Raw genomic sequence first — 19,683 nt, forward strand, 5'->3', positions numbered from 1 at the left:
TCCCAGTCTGGGTTCTGCTGACTGCACACTCCCAGTGACACTCACTGTGTCCCCGTGCGCTCCGTATCTCCCACTGGGTCCAGACCCTCCGTCAGAATCCCTCTACCAAGACTAACGGCAATGCTCAGGAGACAGACAACGTCTGGTTTTCTCTCCTTTCGGATGGTAGCGTCCACTTGTTTGATGACAAGATCCACGAACCTCTGAGAGCCACACAACCGAAATAGTCTCATCCTGACACTTCTTTATTTTATAGCTGAAATGCTTTTATAAAGAGACGCTTCTCTCATCTACTACTTAATTACCCAGTGCATTTCTTTTTTTTTTTTTTTAATTTTTTTTTTTCAACGTTTATTTATTTTTGGGACAGAGAGAGACAGAGCATGAACGGGGGAGGGGCAGAGAGAGAGGGAGACACAGAATCGGAAACAGGCTCCAGGCTCTGAGCCATCAGCCCAGAGCCCGACGCGGGGCTCGAACTCACGGACCGCAAGATCGTGACCTGGCTGAAGTCGGACGCTCAACCGACTGCGCCACCCAGGCGCCCCCACCCAGTGCATTTCACGTAGAGGAGGCAGAATAAACACCTGGACCCTTTCCTCTATTTGCCCAATTTTCAAAATGGTAAACGGGTGCCGTGTCACCCTGCCCCTAGCGCTCCCCCTCCCCCCATCCCCTCCTCCGGCGGCCTCTCCCTTGGTTGCTTCTATCCAGCCCCTTGGCCTCGCACCATCGCCACACTCTGGCTGGCACGTGGATAAAGTAATGTAGGGGTGAGGGCAGCGGCCGGGGTCTATCAGGAGCCAAGTGCAATGGTCTCGGTAAAAAATGATATTGAGGTGTTCCCGGCCACCCAGCCTAAAACTTCAAAACCCTTACCTTTACCACCTGCCAGTATTTCTTACCCCCTTCCCAACCTCGTCTTTCTTAACTCCCATCACTATTGAGCACGCTACCTTTCACCTTTGAACAACGCAAGGGTGAGGATGCCAACGCCCCCTCCGTGCAGTTGAAAATCCACGTATTGGGGGGCCTGGGTGGCTCAGTCGGCACCTTAAGCGGCCGACTTCAGCTCAGGTCACGATCTCGCGGTCCGTGAGTTCGAGCCCCGCGTCAGGCTCTGGGCTGATGGCTCAGAGCCTGGAGCCTGTTTCCGATTCTGTGTCTCCCTCTCTCTCTGCCCCTCCCCCGTTCATGCTCTCTCTCTGTCTCAAAAATAAATAAAACGTTAAAAAAAAATTTTTTTAAATAAAAATAAAAAAAAGAAAATCCACGTATGACATTTGACTCCCCAAATCTTAACTACTAAGAGCAGCCTGTTGACGGAAGCCTTGCCGATAACATCACCTGTCGATTAACACTTATCAGTATGTTCCACGTGTTATATACGGTATGCTTAACAATAAAGCAAGCTAGAAGAGGGGCGCCTGGGTGGCTGAGTCGGTTGAGCATCCGACTTCAACTCGGGTCATGATCTCACGGTCCGTGAGTTCGAGCCCCGCGTCGGGCTCTGGGCTGACAGCTCGGAGCCTGGAGCCTGCTTCCGATTCTGTGTCTCCCTCTCTCTCTGTCCCTTCCCCGCTCATGCCCCGTCTCTCTCTCTCTCTCTCTCTCTGTCCAAAATAAATAAATGTTAAAAAATTTTAAAGCAAGAGGAAAACTGTTATTGAGAAGGAAAATACATTTACAACACTATACCGTATTTATTGGAAAAAATCCACGTAGAAGTGGACCCGTGTGGTTCAAATCATGCTGTTCAAGACTCAACCGAACAGATTCTCTCACAGATCCTGTTTAATGTAAGCCTTCCTGACTAGAACGAGCACTCCCGTGAGGCAGATCTCGGCCGAGTTGTTCGCTCAGTGGAATACGGTAGGTGCTCAATAAATATTTGCTCAATAAATAAATGCCCTGAGTTCTCCCCGAGCCCCTCACACCTCAGCTCGGATGTCCGGAGAGTTCTTGGCTTTCCCTCCAGATCGGTTTCTGCCCTCACCCATCTCCCTAGTGACCCGCCCGGCCGCTCACCCCCAACCGAACCGTAGGGAATCCCTCTTGACGCTCCATTTTCCAAAACCTCCATATCCAAGTCACCAGCAAGCCCCGTTGGCCCTCTCCCCAGCAAAACAGATTCTTGACAGGGCCTGCCTCCCACTCCCTCCCCTGATTGAACTCCAGTGTAGACAACCATCCCCCTCCATAGACACTTCCACGGACTCTAACTGGTCCACTCTTGCCTTCGGCCCTCACCCTCGCTCCCACGGTACGATTTCCACACAACAGCCAGAGGAACGATGCAAACCAGATCATGTTATTCCCCTGCTGAAAACCTATCTTCCTTTCCAACTTTCCTCACTACCCTCTAGCCGCACAGGCCCTCCCTCTGTTCCTGGACCAGGCTATGTCTGCTCCTGCCTCAGGACCTTGGCACAAGCTATCTTCCCTGCCCAGGACGCTCTTCCCCCCAGATCTTCACAGGTCTGACCCCTTCACCTGATTCAGGCCTCAATTCAATGCCACGCCCTCAAAGGGACCTTTCCTGATGTCCTCAACCCCACCCCATCACACTTCCCTAATGACACTTCCCTAATAACTTGTCATTAGAATAGCCTGCTCGTGAGATTCTTTTTTTATTGTTTGCCTATCAGACATTGCCTCCTCAGTGAGGCCATCCCTTACCGCCACTCCCTGCACACACGAACACACATGTGTGCGCACACACACACACACACAGTCCATTTCTATCACATTACTAGGGTTCACTTCACTCATGCCACTTGTCAATGTCTGATATTTTCCAGTTTCTGAATCTGTGTTTCGTGTCCTTCCCCAGAATAAGCTCCTGGAGCACAGAGACCTAGTCCGTGCTCCTCGCCGCTCTGCCACCAGGGCCCACGGAGGCACCTGCTCGATATTCATTACTTGCGGAGTAAATGAATCAAATGGCCTTCGTCTTTCAAAATGCTGAGGTCCCTTCCCTTTGTCCACAGTTACCTGACATATGATATTCTTCAGAAGATGAAGCACGTTAGCGTTGATAATCCCATACTCCAGGGTCTCGGGCATGATCTCCATGGCTTCCTTCATGTTGGTAGCTTCAGAGATCATCTCTGTGTGGGAACAGATTCAGAGGGTGAGACATGTGGGGAAGTGGCAGGCAGTGAACCTTCCAAGGAATCTGCTCCTTCTTCCCGAGGAGCTACCAATGAATGTTCCAGGCACAGGCTCAACACGATGCTAAGGTCTGTGCAAACAACGCCCTCGGCCGCTGAGACATCCAAAGAAACCCTACGCATTGTGGTTCACAGAGCAGCACAGACTGGTGGATCTGGCTGGAGTTGTCTGAAGTCAGACAAGAATAGAAACAGTAGCATTTTCTGGAAATGTTTGCTGGGTTCCTTGCTCTCCCTGGGTCCCCACTCCCAGCGATGCCTCCCCAGTTCATCACCAGAGTCCCTTTTGAGTCATGGGTATTTTTTTATTTTTTTTTTTTTAACGTTCATTTATTTTTTGAGAGACAGAGAGAAAGCAAGCTGGGGAGGGGCAGAGAGAGAGGGAGACACAGAATCGGAAGCAGGCTCCAGGCTCTGAGCTGTCAGCACAGAGCCCCACGTGGGGCTCGAACTCATGAACCGCGAGATCATGACCTGAGCTGAAGTTGGACGCTCAGCTGACTGAGACACCCAGGCACCCGATTCACGGGTATTTTTTTCTTATTTTTTCTTATTTTTAATTTTCTTAATGTTTATTTATTTTTGAGAGAGAGAGAGAGAGAGAGAGAGAGAGAGAGAGAGAGAACGAACGCTGGGGAAGAGGCAGAAGGAAGGAGACACAGACTCCAAAGCAGGCTTCAGGCTCTGAGCTGCCAGCACAGAACCTGATGCGGGGCTCGAACTCACAAGCCTTGAGGTCATGACCTGAGCCGAAGTTGGACGCTTAACCGACTGAGCCACCCAGGCGCCCCAGAGTCACAGGTATTTTTAAAGACAGATTTGGTAACAGCCTATTTTCCAACCGCGTTTTATTTTACACGTCTTTACTCCACCCGCACGGTACACATTTCGAAGGTCACTTGGGCCCATCCCTCAATCTAACCAGGAAACACAGCAGATATACCAACCAAGGCAGTTACCTCACTGGCTTTGGTCCCACAGCTGTGTAGACATTCTCTCCTTAATACGCTTCTTTACAGCAAACTCTTCTTTACTTAAGTAAATTTATTTTAAGGGGAAAGAACCCAAGAACCCAGAGCGGAAGAGAAAGAGAGGCTGATCTCGACGGAAGAGAAACGGCGAGACACAAAGACGACGAGAAGGCCCAGTGATGAAATCCGAGGAGACGCGGCTGCTGCCCGGCTGGCGGCCTGTGCGCCGTGGCAGGTGCTGTCGTCGAGGAGAGCACTGAGCAGGGATGAGGGGGCGCGAGCCTCTACAAGCCGTCTTCCCTACTTCTGGTTCCCGCCTACGTGGGCAGAGTCACCCGGCAGGGAGGCCCTGACCCAAAACGCCATCAAAGTTCAGAAGAGAGAAAAAGAAAGCAACATAATGCTTGTTCTAGGATTTACGGGGAGTCGTGAAAACGTAGCTACGTATGCGCAGCCTCCGTGGAGGCGAAGGCGGAAGAAATGGGGGAACGTGCAGGCAGGAAGGGTGGGCAGTCAGCCTGAATCGAATGAGGCAAGAGGAAGAGCCAGGGGTCAGAAGAGACACGAGAGTGACAACCACTGGGGGGACAGGGGTGTCACCAGAAGCACCCAGGCGGCACCCAGGATGGACGAGGGCAGCAGGAAGGCACAGAGGGAACATCCCGCCCGGAAGTCACCCTGCGGGATGAACGTGGCCTCCAAGCGGCCCCTCGGCTTTAAATCACACACCCACGGGGACAAAGCCCCAAAGCTCTTCCTAGAACTCAGGGCCACAACAGTTTGCATCTCCCTTTAATTGTTACAATAGAACCAAGAACGTATTTATACAGTCAACTCTCATTATTCGTGGGAGTTCTGTTCTGTGAGGTCACCTCCAACAAGGAATTAGCGAATACTGAACCATTGCTCCTACGGGACATACGAGGTCAGGTTTCTGCAGCCTCTGGTCACATTTTTTTAAGGTGATTTACTTATTTTGAGAGAGAGAGAAAAATGCAAGTGGGGGAGGGGAAGAGAGAGAGGGAGAGAGAGAGAGAGAGGATCCTAAGCAGGCTCTGCACTGTCAGCACAGAGCCTGATGCGGGGCTCGAACTCATGAACTGTGAGATCATGACCTGACACAAAGTTGGACGCTTAACCGACTGAGCCACCCAGGTGCCCCTCTGGTCATATTTCTTTCCCCCCTCCCTCTCTTCCTCACCCCTTCCCTTCCTTTCTTCTTTCCTCCTTTCCTTCTTGAAAGATTGAGAGAGAGAGAGAGAGAGAGCCCATGCAACTGGGGGAGAGAGACAGAGGGGGGGAGAGAGACAATCCCAAGCAGGCACAGGGCTTGATCCCAGGACCCCAGGATCATGACCTGAGCCAAAAATCAAGAGGCAGACACTCAACCGACCGAAACACCCAGGCACTCCTCCGGTCACATCTTTATCAACCATCAACACGTAACCTTGCTTTATGTGCGTTTCTGTGTAAAGATACCTTATTTAGGGGTACCTGGGTGGCTCAGCCGGTTAAGCGTCCAACTCTTGGTTTCAGCCCAGATCATGATTTTGTGGTTCATGAGTCCGAGCCCTGCATCAGGCTCCGTGCTGACGGGGCAGAGCCTGCTTGGGATTCTCTCTCTCTGCCCCTCCTCTGCTCATGTTCTCTCCCTCCCTCCCTCTCCCTCCCTCCCCCTCAAAATAAATGAATAAACTTAAAAAAGAAACAGACACCTTATTCAACATACGCTGTTGATTCACTAGCATGGACCTCAACCGACACTATAACTGGCAGCTGATCTAAGTGTACCTGATACACCTGTGTCGTCTGGGGCCCCGTCACAGCCTTCTTTCACTCAGGAATACGGTGCTTCGGTACTACGCTTGAGGCCATTTTAAACAGTGAAATCGCCAACAAGACGCACAAAAGAATGTGAAAACCGTGGCACCAAAGAGGTCACAGTAAGAACAGCTGTTTACAAGAGTTAAAACGTTGTCACCGCGTTCGCCCTCAGCTGGGAACAGGCACACGGGGGGACGCAGAAGTTTCCCCATCCTGTGCCTGTCCCCGAATGACCTCAAAGCGACTGCAGGTACTGATTTGGGGGTTACGGAAAAAATGCGAGTAGGTGAATTTGCAGATATGGAATCCATGAATACTGAGGATCAGCCGTACTAAAAAAAAAAGTTGTATTCTCAAGAAAGCGTAAAAATGAAGAATCTCACAGAGACACCCCCACGTGCATACACACCCACACTCACACACACACTAGAACTGTACCTTTTGTATTTCGGAGAAAATACACCACATTCTGGTCCAGGAACTCCTCAGGAACGGGAGTACAAAGCACATGGAGATATGTCTTTTCCACGATGTGCTTAACGGTTCTCTGGAACACGGGGAACCAAACATCAACGGGCTGAGATACATCTGCTCACCCAGACAACCTAACGTTCGGGTGCCCCTGAGCACTCCTGTCAGTGCGTTCTGGTCCCCCCGGCCGACACGGGGGGACCACGCACCATGAAGGACCCAGGCTTGAACACTCAGTCTGACTCTGCTGTTAATTGGCCAGCGCAGCCACACGGGAGTAAACCGACCCGGGAAATGTCCAGACTGAGCCCTTTCCTAGCTTGTAAATTGCAACAAGCCGGCTTCCATTTGGTTTGGGGGGTAGGGTATATTCATGGAGCAGTTAGTCATTTCACTTAGCACAGGCCGGGCTAAATGCTCACATCCCGGCTTTTAAGCTCCACCTCTGGGATTTGGGAAAAGGTTAACTCGGCCGCAGGCCTGGGCTGTCCAAACTCTGCAGATCCCAAAGGTTTTCATGCTGGCCCTTTGCCGATTCCCAGGTGATAACCTCTGTTCTTGGAATGTCCCACCTGATGGACACCTGGGGTACAAAGATAGTTTAGACTTTGTCTACACCTGGGGTACAAAGATAGTTTAGACTAGCAACGTGATTGGTGGCGAATGCCTGGTTTTGTTGGCCTGGGGCCCTGGTCACACTACATCGGTCTGACTTCCTGCGACCTAGAGACTGGCCCTTCATGCCCACGCGACAGACCTCCCCCCCCCCCCCCCGCCCGTTGAAACGCTGGACATCGAGGCTTGAGTGAGCTTCCCCGACTGGCAAAACTTCCCGTGTGCTCTCCTATGTGCTGGGAGCAGCAGCACCCCCACGCCACCCTGAAGGAGGCTCGGGTCCCTTCTCTCCCGGACTCTGCTCCACATACCTTTCTCTTTGTTGATTCTACACGGCCTCCTCTCACTGAAATAAACTATAGCCTTGAGTATAAACGTTTTTCTGGGTCCTGGGAGTCATTCTAGCGAACCATCCAACCTGAGGGTAGTTGTGGGGACTCCCAACACAGGATTCTATCGTCTCCATTCCAAATATGTTCCTCGCATGAACTGTCACTTACCCAGACCCATCAGAGGGTATGGCATTCCCGTTACCCCAGCAAGGAGGGGAAGGAGCCACGCGTACCTTGACGGGCAGGTCTTCTAAACTCTCTTTGTCGACTTCTTCATCCCCGATGCCTAATACAAGCTGATCTGCGGAATCGTTTCTCAGTTGCAAATTCTTGGCTGCAAAATATCATTCAGGGTGCAAAATGAAATAATCAGAATAGATTTCCTACCATCGAGGCCGGACCTGCATCTTGTACGGCGGCATTATTTCATTCAATAGTCATGGTATCTAAAAGCTCCGTGTACATTTTGGACAAACGAATCGCAGCCTCGACGTACGTTATAACGACGAAAGCCGTTTGTATTTTTGCTGGGTGGGTTCTCGGTCGAAAATTTCACGTGTATGCATGTGTGTGTGTGTGCATGCTCCAGCGACAGTGTCCAGTGAGTGATTTCTCTGAGGTTTTCACTTAAAGGGGAGTTTTATTATTAGGATGAGAATTATAGCTAACATACTAGCACATTCTCTATCTTCACTCTGAAACTCGAAACTTGTGGGGGATGAAAAGAAAGGTAATCTAAGTAAAACGAATGTATCTCTCTCAAGTCTGTTATCAGTGCGGATCTGGAACCCTCAGAACCCATCACAGCCCTGAGAGTTTCTGAGAAACCCAGTAATTACAGGGAAGGGAGAGCTTTTCCCAAACGGTTTGGCTCTTGCTGCAAAAGGCACCGTGCGGAGCCATTGTGGCTTTCGAATCAAATCAACGTGTGGGGTCTACTGGTCTACTATTGATGTTCTCATCCGTAAAATGGGAACGATAACAGCTACTGGTCAGACTCGAGGATCCGATTATGGTGTGGTTAAGTGTCCGGCACACCCACCAGCAGAGGAAATGGTATAAAGCCAGCAGCACCAACGGTATTAGAGCACCAGTAACAGCCTGTAGCCAAAACACACTAACAAATGCACCAAATAAATGCAGTGCCACTGAGCTGTATACCTAGAAGTGGTTAAAATGGTAAGTTTTGGGGCTCGATGAGTTAAGCATCTGACTCTTGATCTCAGCTCTGGTCATGATCTCACAGTTCGTGAGACCAAGCCCCGCTGTCAGCGCAGAGCCTGCTTGGGATTCTCGGTCTCCCTCTCTCTCTCTGCACCTCTCCCCTCCGCTCTTACGTGCCCCCCCCCCCGTCGTCTCTTCTTCCTTCTTTCTCTCAAAATAAATAAATTTGAAAAATAAACAAAAATTTTTAAATGGTTTTATGTATATTTTACCACAATAAAAAGAAAAAATACATTTAATTATTGATTTGGAAGTAATATTAATTTGCTTTGCTGAAAGACCTCCCTGGCCTTTGTGTCCAAGCAGCGTCCTTCCACAGATGTCCTTCCTGTTCAGAGACTGACTGGTGCTGAAATGGATGGGTCTCTCAACAAGATTAGAGCCCCACAGTAAATAGGGCTGTGGCCCTCACAGCCACCGTCCGTCTTGTCAAAATCCAACTCAGTCCTCCCTGAGGACTCATGGTCTGTATTTCTAACCCTGTAATCCTCTCCCCTCAATCTGTACTACAGAAGGAATGACATTTTGGCTAAAATGAACGCGTCTGGAGGGGCGCCTGGGTGGTTCGGTCGGTTGAGCATCCGACTTCGGCTCAGGTCATGATCTCACGGTTCGTGGGTTCAAGCCCCGCGTTGGACTCTGTGCTGACAACTCAGAGCCTGGAGCCTGCTTCGGATTCTGAGTCTCCCTCTCTCTCTGCCCCCCCCACCACCACCCCGCTCATGCTCTGTGTCTCTCTGTCAAAAAAAAAAACATTAAAAAAAATTTTTTTAAAGGTTAAAAATTTTAATAGAACTATCCTACGATCCAGCAATGGCACTACTGGGTATTTATCCAAAAAAAGACAAAGACGCTAATATAAAGGGATACATGCATCCCTAGGTTTATGGCAGCAGTATTTATAATAGCCAAGATACAGAAGCAGCCCAAGTGTCCATCTGTAGATGAATGGATAAAGATGTGGTGTATATATAGATACAATGGATTACTCGGCCATAAGAAAAAATGAAATCTGGCCACTTGCAACGACATGGGTGAAACTAGAGAGTACCATGCTAAGGGAAATAAGTCAGTCAGAGAAATACAAATACTGTAGGATTTCACTCATCTGTGGAATTTAAGAAACATAACAGAAAAACAAAAGGAAAAGAGAGAGAAACCAAGAAACAGACTCTTAACTACATAGAACACACTGATGGTTATGGGGGTGGAGGAGGGGGAGGGGGAGATGGGTGAACTAGGTGAGATGTATGGAAGGCTGATAATCACTATATTATACACCTGAAACTAAGATAACACTGTACGTTAACTCTACTGAAATTAAAATTTGAAAAACTTCATAAAATTTAATAAGATACATGCAGCTGCCCAGAAAAAGGACAAAATAAATCGTTTCAGGAATTAGATAAACGGTAGAAAACTGAATTAGATAAACGGTAGAAATACACTAGGAATAAAATGAAACCACTCAACAACTACAAAAACAAGAAAAAAAAATTTTTTTAATGTAAAAAAGGAAAGGAAAAAAGAGCCACCCGCAGGAGAACCCAGCCTTAGCATGAATCTAAAGCCATCCCATCACTACAGGAAAAGCGGAGCCTGCGGAGAATCAGGCGTCTCGCACGCTCAGGTGTGTTTCCAGCAACTTCTCCAGCTCACACATTTCTATCAGCACTAAAATCCTCCACTACTGTCTCGGACTGGCCAGAAGAAACGGGGCGTGTGGTTTGCACGAGGGGAAGGAAGCCTGGGCTACACAACAGAGTGCACAGGTGTTGAGCTGTCACGGACGCCTCTTGCACAGGGACGAGGCGCCGGGGACATGTACTATACCGAGTGGAATTCACAAGGTGACTGTATTCGGAAACAGGGTCTTTGCAGATATAAAAGAGGAGGTCCTACTGGAGAGGGCAGACCCTGGATCCCGTGACTGTCGCCTTTACCAGAGAAAGGACAGGAGGATTCAGACCCACAGAGGCAGAGCGGGGAGGGAAGCGGTCGCAAGGCAAGCGAGGCCCAGGCCAGAGGGGCCAGGCAGGTGCTCCCCGGAGCCGTGGGAGGGGCGGCCCTGCTCACAGCTGCGCGCTCGGCCCCAGAGCTCGGGGAGGCCGCCCCCCTGCAGCTGCCGGCCCCCCAGTCTGTGGTCGCTGGCTGCGGGCCCCCGGGGCACGGGTAATGCGCCCCGAACGGCCAGCACCCACCTCTGTCCCCCATACCGGGTCCCAGCCTCCCTCCTCGCGGGGAGCCGCCCCCACGCGACTCACCCTCCAACTCCGCTGGCTGAGCCTCCGCCTCTTCCTCCTCGCCTTCCTCCTCCACCTCGGGCGTCTCGCCGTCTTGACCGCCGCCAGCACGGAAGAAAAAAGTAGTAACACGTGTCTGCCCCACCACACCAGACACCTGATGCCCTGCTCCCCCACCCCACCGAGCGCCGCGGGGAAATGGCCCGCACCTGCGACAGTCCCGGGGAAGCGGTGGGGGGGGGGGGGGGGGAAGGTCACGGCGAGGACGCGGGAACCCCTCCCCGCCTCCTGCCCTTGGGTGGGGCTCGGCCGGTGCAGTGACCGCCAGCGGCCCCTCCACGACCCCGAAGATGCTGGCGGGCGTGGGGGGAGGGGAGGCAGGCACCTGATCCTCTCGCGTTAAAACCGGCCTCGGGCGCGAGTTCCCCGGGCTCGTTACACCTGCCACCTGCCGGTCTGGAGCCTTCTGCCTCCCTGCTCGTCTCCCCCTGCCCTCCTGGACTAGCGCCAATTTATGAACCAACACAGTCGTACAGAAATGTCCCGGTTAGCAGAGACAGCTTCAAGTGGCCCGAAAGGAAACCCTGTGCAGACTCCCCAGGAGATGAAGGACGCAGAATGGTCAAGCGGTTCCACCGGTTGATCTCAGTGATCCACAAGCATAAAAAAGAGGCTCAACCCTGGGGCGCCTGGGTGGCTCAGCAGGTTGAGCCTCCGACTTTGGCGCGGCTCTTGGTTTCGCAGTTCCTGGGATGGAGCCGGGCGTCGGGCTCTGCGCCCACAGCTTGCAGCCTGCTGGGCGCTGGGTCTCCCTCTCTCTCTCTCTCTCTCTCTCTCTCTCTCTCTCTCTCTCTCTCGGCCCCTCCCCCACTCGGGCTCTGTCCCTCAAAAATAAACATTTAAAAAATACTAACAATAAAAATTTTAAGTTAATCCTCAAAAAAGCCTTCACTTCTAAAACAAAAGGGAGAGAGGCTCAACTCCACTAAATATTATTAAACACGTAGTATAGACTAAGCAAGCGCATCCCTCTTTCGTCTATGGGATTGGCAAACGTTAAAAAGACCGACAGAATCGGATGTCGGCAAGGCTGTTGGCTGACAGGCACCTCACCACCGTTGGGTGTGGACTGGCAGGGCCTTTCTGGAGAGCAGTTTGGGCAGCCGGTGTAGATGCACACCCAGGAAACCAGCCATTGTGCTTTTGTGAACCGTCGCAAAGAATTACACAAAGTGTGCAGAGATGGGTGGGCACTGTTGCCTTGTTTGTGAAGTAAAATACTACAGAAGGGTAAATGGTCTTTAATTAGGGAATGGGTAAGCGCGGTACATCAATGTGCTTAAAACCTGTAAAGTTAGGGGCGCCTGGGTGGCTCAGTCGGTTGGGCGGCGGACTTCGGCTCAGGTCACGATCTCGCGGTCCGTGAGTTCGAGCCCCGCGTCGGGCTCTGTGCCGACAGCTCAGAGCCTGGAGCCTGTTTCAGATTCTGTGTCTCCCTCGCTCTGACCCTCCCCCGTTCATGCTCTGTCTCTCTCTGTCTCAAAAATAAATAAACGTTAGGGCGCCTGGGTGGCTCAGTCGGTTAAGCGTCCGACTTCGGCTCGGGTCATGATCTCGCGGTCCGTGAGTTCGAGCCCCGCGTCGGCTCTGTGCTGACAGCTCAGAGCCTGGAGCCTGTTTCAGATTCTGTGTCTCCCTCTCTCTCTGCCCCTTCCCCGTTCATGCTCTGTCTCTCTCTGTCTCAAAAATAAATAAAACGTTAAAAAAATAAATAAACGTTAAAAAAATTAAAAAAAAAAACAAACCTGTAAAGTTAGGTAGATCTATCAGTATTGACATGAAAAATTCTCAAGATACGTTTGAGGAAGAGACAAGTCACAACATAATATACATACATGGTATGATTGACTTTAGAAGCTCTAGACATCTATATATTAACATTATAGAAAGATATAGATGATAGATGATGGATGGATAGATAGATAGATGATAGATTGATTCAGGGCAAGATCTGGCAGGATACACACCAAACTACCTACTAGGAATGGCAGTAGGACTTCAGGGTTAGTGAAGGGTTGCTTTTGCATGTTTTACTGTACATAATTCTATGTCATGTAAATTTTTTTTGTTTTCATGTTTTTTTTTTATAATATAGTCTTTTTTTTTTAATTTTTTTTTCAACGTTTATTTATTTTTGGGACAGAGAGAGACAGAGCATGAACGGGGGAGGGGCAGAGAGAGAGGGAGACACAGAATCAGAAACAGGCTCCAGGCTCTGAGCCATCAGCCCAGAGCCCGACGCGGGGCTCGAACTCACGGACCGCAAGATCGTGACCTGGCTGAAGTCGGACGCTTAACCGACTGCGCCACCCAGGCGCCCCAATGTTTATTTATTTTTGAAAGAGACAGACAGAGCACGAGGAGGGGAGGGGCAGAGAGTGAGGGAGACATAGAATCGGAAGCGGTCTCCAGGCTCTGAGCTGTCAGCACAGAGCCCGACGCGGGGCTCGAACCCACCAACCATGAGACCAACCTGAGCCAAAGTCGGACCCTTAACCAACTGAGCCACCCAGGCACCCCTGTCATGTGAATTTTTAAGAGAATGCCCTCCAGTACTACCTGTGTCATTTTTTTTAAATTGAAGTGAGTCATCCCATGATATATATACAGCCTGATTCCATTTTGTTATTTCAAGAAATATGCATTTAACTATTAGAAGAGCATCTTGGGCTAGCTGGCCACCACCCTCCTTCCTATCACCACCCTCACCAGCATCTAGCTGTCTGCGTTCATATAATTTTCAGCTGGGAGCAGAGAGAAGACTTGACGGGGGGCAGGGACAGAAATAGAAAAGCGGGATGAAGAGGCATGCCCTGGTCCCCCTCCAGGGCCTTTGGATGACCAGGGCCCCACAAAGGATCCAATAAAGCTGCCCAAGGGTCTTAATAGGCAGAGAGTGAGTGACCATGTGAGACAGGGAGCTGGGGAGGAGGCCTCTCCCCCCGCCTCTGCCCAGAACCCGACACCATTCTGGTGCCTCCAGTCTCGGCAGCTTTGAGTCTCCAAGGAACAGCATGCTCAGCAGTGGATATACTGGCATTCTCATGATGCAGTGACGGTGGAGAAGAGCCAGAAGAGGGAAAGAAGGGGGAAGCAAGTCCAGAAACAGGTCACAGTCCAAGGGAGATTTCCAAGCACCCTTCCGGGGGTCCAGGAATTAACCAGGGGACCCTTTTAAGTGAGGCTGAGATCTGCTTCCACATAGAACGGGGACATCCAGCCGGGAGGGGGGGGGGGTGCGGCGGGGAGGGACACTGGGCTAAGGCCTGTATCAGGGGACGCGGCTCAGAAAGCAGCCGCCGAACTGCAGAAAGTCCAAGCCTAGTCGGGGCGCTCACCGATCTCCACCTCCACCTCCTCGGGCACCACCTTGCGGTAGAAGAACAGCGTCAAGGCGCCCTCCTCGTCCTTGGTCTGGTTGAGGAAGTGCAGGATGAGGTCCTCGACCTCGCCACCGTCGCGGTTCAGCAGCTCCTCGAAGAGGTGGGGGTCTGTGAGGCCGAAGGCCGTGTACACGCGGTCGCGCATCCACAGCACCCGCAGGTCGTCCATGGCGCCGCGAAGGGCCAGACGGCGCCCCGGGAGCCCAGCGACGGGCGGCGTCCGCGGCTTCGGCGCCCCTGGCAACGGGAGCCTCGGCAACGGCCGCCGCAGGCGCGGGTCGGCAGCGTCCCGGGACGCGCCCGCCCCGGCCCCCGCGCTCACTGCGGCGCGGGCCCGTCCCCCGCGGGTGGCGCCCAGCCTCCCCCCGGATCCGGGCCCGCTGCTCTGGCCGGCCGGAGAGCCGAGCGGAGCAGCGGGCAGCACACATGCTCCCGCGACTCGTGGGGACCGACGAGTCCAGCCCGGAGCCGCCCACCGCTGTTGCCCGGGACACCCCACTGCGGGCTCCAGGGAGCCCCTCCTAGGATCCTCATCACCCTGGGCTACCATCCCTCCCTTCTGCCCCGAAGGAGGCCAGCGAGGCGACCGGTCAAGGTTGCACTGTCTCGGAGATGGCCCAGGCGGAGTAGGAGGTGAGGCAGGACTGATAGTCTGAGCGCCCGGCCAGTGTGGATCAAAGGGCCTCAGAAAGCAAGTACCTTGAAGAGTTCCAGGAATGGGCAGGTTCTCTCTGGCACAGGATCAGGGAAGAGGGAGTCCCAAGAAGGGACAGGCGACTTCTGGCTTTAGCTTTCTAGGCACGTGAAGGCATAAAAAAGCAAAACACCCATGTTTTAAAAATATATTTATTTTTCATTAGTAAAAATAAGTTCAATACTGATAGGAAGATGCAAAGTTGTCCTTTCGTGCATTTGTGGAGCTTTAACCTAGTGACTGCTCTCCCCTCCTGGAGACAAGTCCCTGGACGACAAGGCTGACACCAAGATCCTAGCCTTCTTGTTGGATTTTCCCATCAAGGAACACGTGGAATGTTCTGAAGTATTTCTTACAATTCTAAACCAAAGCCCGGCCTCAGTGACCTCGCTGTTGGAAACTATTACTTGGAACTGACTGATTTTCATCATCTTGAATTAAGATTTCCTAATAACCTTACTGGAGATTATACCAGATGGCATGCACGCAAACGTGGCTTTAAAATTTTAAATGAAGAGATTTACTGTTTTCAAATGCAGACTGCAGGACAGTTGTAGCAGTTCTGTTTTTGTTTTCCAAAATGAGTCAGACCCTAAAATGCCTGAATATTGAATTCATAAACATCTTAAGAGTGACCTATGCTATACTCTAGGCCTTTTGAAACTACAGCAGACTGGAAACTGAGAACAGAATGTTGTTATAAAGTACCCATTCCCGAAATGAGGACAGAATGGCATTCCGTGAAAGGGGTGTCTTTTCAAAGTCCTAACCACAAGGAATGGACAGTCCACAGGGCTCACCATGATCCCCATCAGAACACCCGAGTTCTTTAACTGATCATAATTACGTCACCACAAGGACGTTCTTTACCCTTGCAGGATGAAATCAAGTTGTTTTCCTGAAGAAATGCCTTGGATTTTTATTTTAGGACTCCATTAACACACAGAATGAACACCTGAATGAACACTGGAAAACATGGCTGTCATGACATTTATCAGGACGTGTTCTCCTGAGGAAAATAAACAGATACATAACTTCATCCTGACAATTGACCATTCTTCCTCCAGATATTTGCTATTAAGGGAACAAAGTCTGTCTCGAAAATGATATACATAATAGTTCCACCAGACAGCTTAAACATAAAGCAAAGCATAAAGTTTAAACATAAAGCAGCCACTGGAACCTACAGCTTTAGAAAAAAAATTAAATTTCCCCTAGTGCCTACAAGACACGATCAAGCTCTATTTCTAGAGAGGCCTTTCACCAAAGTTGGGACTACTAATTCATTTTTTATACAATTATGTAGAATACATAACCACTACATAGGTCTCAATTAAAAACGGACTCTTTCCTCTCTGTTCTGTACCCTGGTAAGAGATGTTACTTAAAATGAAAAATTCTGTAACAGCCCATAACAGTTACCAGTGGGGGCACTAAAAAATTCCAGCAGACACTACAGGCCCCCTGTTTACTCATTGGCTAACAGTGCCCCGAAATCGTGAGTTTCCTAAGGATGAATTACCATTTTATTGCAACAGATCCTTGGAGTAAAGTAATGAAGATGGCCAGTGGTGAGGGACAGCATTGTTCAGAGTTTGTATTCACCCAACAGGAGTGTCCAACATTAGACCTTTCCGGAGAAACTGCACTCTGACAGCAGAATCGCTTCCCAAGGATTTATCCGCGTGGTTTGAAGCTTGATATTGTAATACGAGGGACAAAGGCCAGTAACTCCCCATTGGTCAAAGAGCAGCATGGAAGGCTTACCACACAATTAAGGTCTAACGTTAGCGTCACGATTACGTCAGCGTGTTCAGTTCATGCCTCTCGGCAAACGGGTCTCGACTTGACCTGAAAAGACACGCTTAGATCCAGGGCTACCAGAATCCAAGCTTGAAATGAAAATTCCAAACTCCCCCACTAGGCAGGGTGAAGGTGTATGGTGACAAACAGGCCTTTTCATGCATCTGCCTCAAAACGTTAAGTGAAAACACTGCCGATTTCTTTTTGAAAATAATTACCTAAAATCAATTACAGTAAAACATGAAAAATGAACATAATTTACAAAACTACAGATCGTCCTCAACTTACGATGGGGTCTCATCCTAAGTTGAACCTGCATTTAACACACCTACCCTAGGGAACACCGCAGCCTAGCCTGGCCCCCCTTAGACGTGCTCCAAACACGGACAGGAGCCTCCGGTTGGGCACAATCATCCACCACAAAGCCTATTTTATAAGGGAGTATTGACTATCTCCTGTAATGGGCTGAATCCTGTACTGAAAGTGACAAACTGAACGGCCGTGTGGGCGCAGGTGGCTGTCCGTGTACCACCTGTTGGCTCTCCCGACTGCGTGGCTGTCTGGGAGCTGCGGCCTCTGCCCAGCATGGCGGGAGAGGATGGGGCCGCAGATCGCTGGCCCGGACAGGATCCAGATTCAACCCTACAAGTATGGTTTCTACGGAACGTGTATTGCTTTCACAACATCATTAATTCAAAATTCATTAAGTGGAACCACTGGTAAGGTGGGGACTGTCTGCGTAGATTAAAATATTCAACAGGACTCAAAATCCTTCAAAGCTAAATGTCAAGTGAATAGGCGAATTTAATTAAAGAGAATTTTCAACCGATCCAAATGGTGTTTGAAAGCTTAAATTAACTCTAAATACCTTTACCAGACCTTTATTTACAATCAGTCTGAAAGTAAAAAAAAAAATTATAATTATACTGTTCTCAAGGACAGGTGCAATCTCTTCATGGTAAAATATCTTAATTTATATTTTGTTATAAAAATATACAAAATACAGGGGCGCCTGGGTGGCGCAGTCGGTTAAGCGTCTGACTTCAGCCAGGTCACGATCTCGCGGTCCGTGAGTTCGAGCCCCGCGTCGGGCTCTGGGCTGATGGCTCAGAGCCTGGAGCCTGTTTCTGATTCTGTGTCTCCCTCTCTCTCTGCCCCTCCCCCGTTCATGCTCTGTCTCTCTCTGTCCCAAAAATAAATAAACGTTGAAAAAAAATATATATATATATAAAATACTACTTTTCACCTTCCCTTCACTCAGTATAAACCCCTAAAAGGTTCGGTAACATCAGTAACATCATACGAGTTGGTCCCTAAGTTCAAATCACATCCATATTTTATCTTTTACGGTCACACTGGGTTGTAATGCTCAGTATACAGTTTATCTTTCCAACATACAATTATCATAATTGGTTTTATATAAGGATAAGAGGATAAGAATATCTTTAAAAATATACAAGTGGGATAACCATCTGTCGTACGTTATTTTATCCCGTTTTCTCCAATTATTAAAACAAGACAAAATTGTAGAAACAATCCCCTACTTGCAGTTCTAGACAGCATACGATACAAAATGTTTACATACTTTTAATCAAGCAGAATAAATGCGAATCTTTTGATTATCCGTCATTAAATTTTTTAAAAAACTAAACTTCAGCTGTTGGAAAATATTATCTGACAACTTCAAGTGACAGAGTAACGCTGTAATTTTTTTTTTTAATAAGGTGAAAAGGACTCGAGTAGCTAAGACCATTTTCAACTAGCCATTCAAAACCACTTCTCCCCCCCAAGCCTCTATTTTTAAAAATAACTTTAACATAACTTTTGGCATTAACTTAAGTTTGCTCACCATAAAAACTGAAAGAAATTTACATATCTGAAATTGATAAACGTTACAAAATATTTAACATGAGGAAGAGGTATATCTTACAGAATTATTTGGCTATATCATAAGGCAATCAATGAAGACGGAATTTTTCCTATCGTAAGTTTGACAGAAGTGAAATTCTGTAACATGATAATTCTCCATAAATCCGAAAGCTTGTTTGGATACGGCAATACGATCATGCCACGTCGTCACTGAACTTCGACGAAAGTAGTCTGAATGAGAAAGGAACAAACTTGGTGCCTGCACCAACGTAGAACTTGTTCTGAAATTCTACCCTAAAACAAAAAAATTTCCGTGTATTAACGAAAGACTGTGAGTAACATTTCCTACATTTCTTGCAACAACATTTATAAGTTAAGAAAAAACCCCAAACAGCTCCTGTGCTGAAGCTGCTTCGTTCCATACGTGCTCTCTTGGCACACATGTTATTACTTAAATAAGATACACACAGACACACACACAGCCTGCCCGTGTCACCCTCCTCGACGTGTAACGGAAACGCGAACCCGTCATGACCCCTCACACGCTACACGCGTACACACGAGTATTCAGAACCTCTCTCCCCACCCGGGTACCTTCATACACAGACAAGCAATCTGACATATGCTGTAAACCATCACGAAATACGGAAGAATTTTATTTCGTTTTACAATGAGGTAACCTGTCAGGCCCCAGATAAATTCAAAGTATTAAACATACACGGTTATTAAGTGCCAGCATTTTGTGGGGTTATTTATACACGTGGGGAGAGGGGTCCAATATTTTTTAAATAGCAGTTCTAAAGCTAACCTGCATACTCACCAGTGGAGGCGTATGGCGTGGAGAAATGCAGAAAGGCCTTCCATGATCAAAAGGATGAAAATTGTCAACACTGCAAAGAGAGCGATTACTGGTAGCAGCAGCAAGACTCCGTAAGTGGTGTCTACCCGGAGGCCCACGCGCACCAGCATGGTCCACAGGACGTCAGACAGCTCTGCGGGGGAGTCATTCGGCAGGGTTAAC

The 19,683-nt window shown here is 49.3% G+C and overlaps 2 protein-coding genes across 4 annotated transcripts in view; both read right to left on the bottom strand.

Annotated features, from left to right (window-relative positions):
- The window catches only part of DNAH10 (dynein axonemal heavy chain 10), a 147,364-nt gene extending 132,437 nt beyond the window's left edge, over positions 1-14,927 (bottom strand). The window contains exons 1-5 of the mRNA XM_045459666.1: positions 14,252-14,927; positions 10,875-10,946; positions 7,620-7,720; positions 6,407-6,515; positions 2,995-3,110 (exon numbers count right to left, since the gene is read on the bottom strand). Of these exons, the coding sequence (XP_045315622.1) occupies positions 2,995-3,110; positions 6,407-6,515; positions 7,620-7,720; positions 10,875-10,946; positions 14,252-14,846 (993 nt within the window). The 5' untranslated portion in view covers positions 14,847-14,927. The remainder of the gene's footprint in view (positions 1-2,994; positions 3,111-6,406; positions 6,516-7,619; positions 7,721-10,874; positions 10,947-14,251) is intronic.
- A 3,331-nt stretch (positions 14,928-18,258) lies between these two features.
- The window catches only part of ATP6V0A2 (ATPase H+ transporting V0 subunit a2), a 42,454-nt gene continuing 41,029 nt past the window's right edge, over positions 18,259-19,683 (bottom strand). For 2 of the 3 annotated variants that reach the window (XM_045459669.1, XM_045459667.1), the window contains 2 exons: positions 19,483-19,654; positions 18,259-18,956 (listed from right to left, as the gene is read on the bottom strand). In XM_045459669.1, the coding sequence (XP_045315625.1) occupies positions 18,857-18,956; positions 19,483-19,654 (272 nt within the window). In that variant the 3' untranslated portion in view covers positions 18,259-18,856. The remainder of the gene's footprint in view (positions 18,957-19,482; positions 19,655-19,683) is intronic. The other variant, XM_045459668.1, reaches the window with a different exon arrangement.

Source organism: Leopardus geoffroyi, chromosome D3, assembly GCF_018350155.1.
Source record: "Leopardus geoffroyi isolate Oge1 chromosome D3, O.geoffroyi_Oge1_pat1.0, whole genome shotgun sequence".
NCBI lineage: Eukaryota > Metazoa > Chordata > Mammalia > Carnivora > Felidae > Leopardus > Leopardus geoffroyi.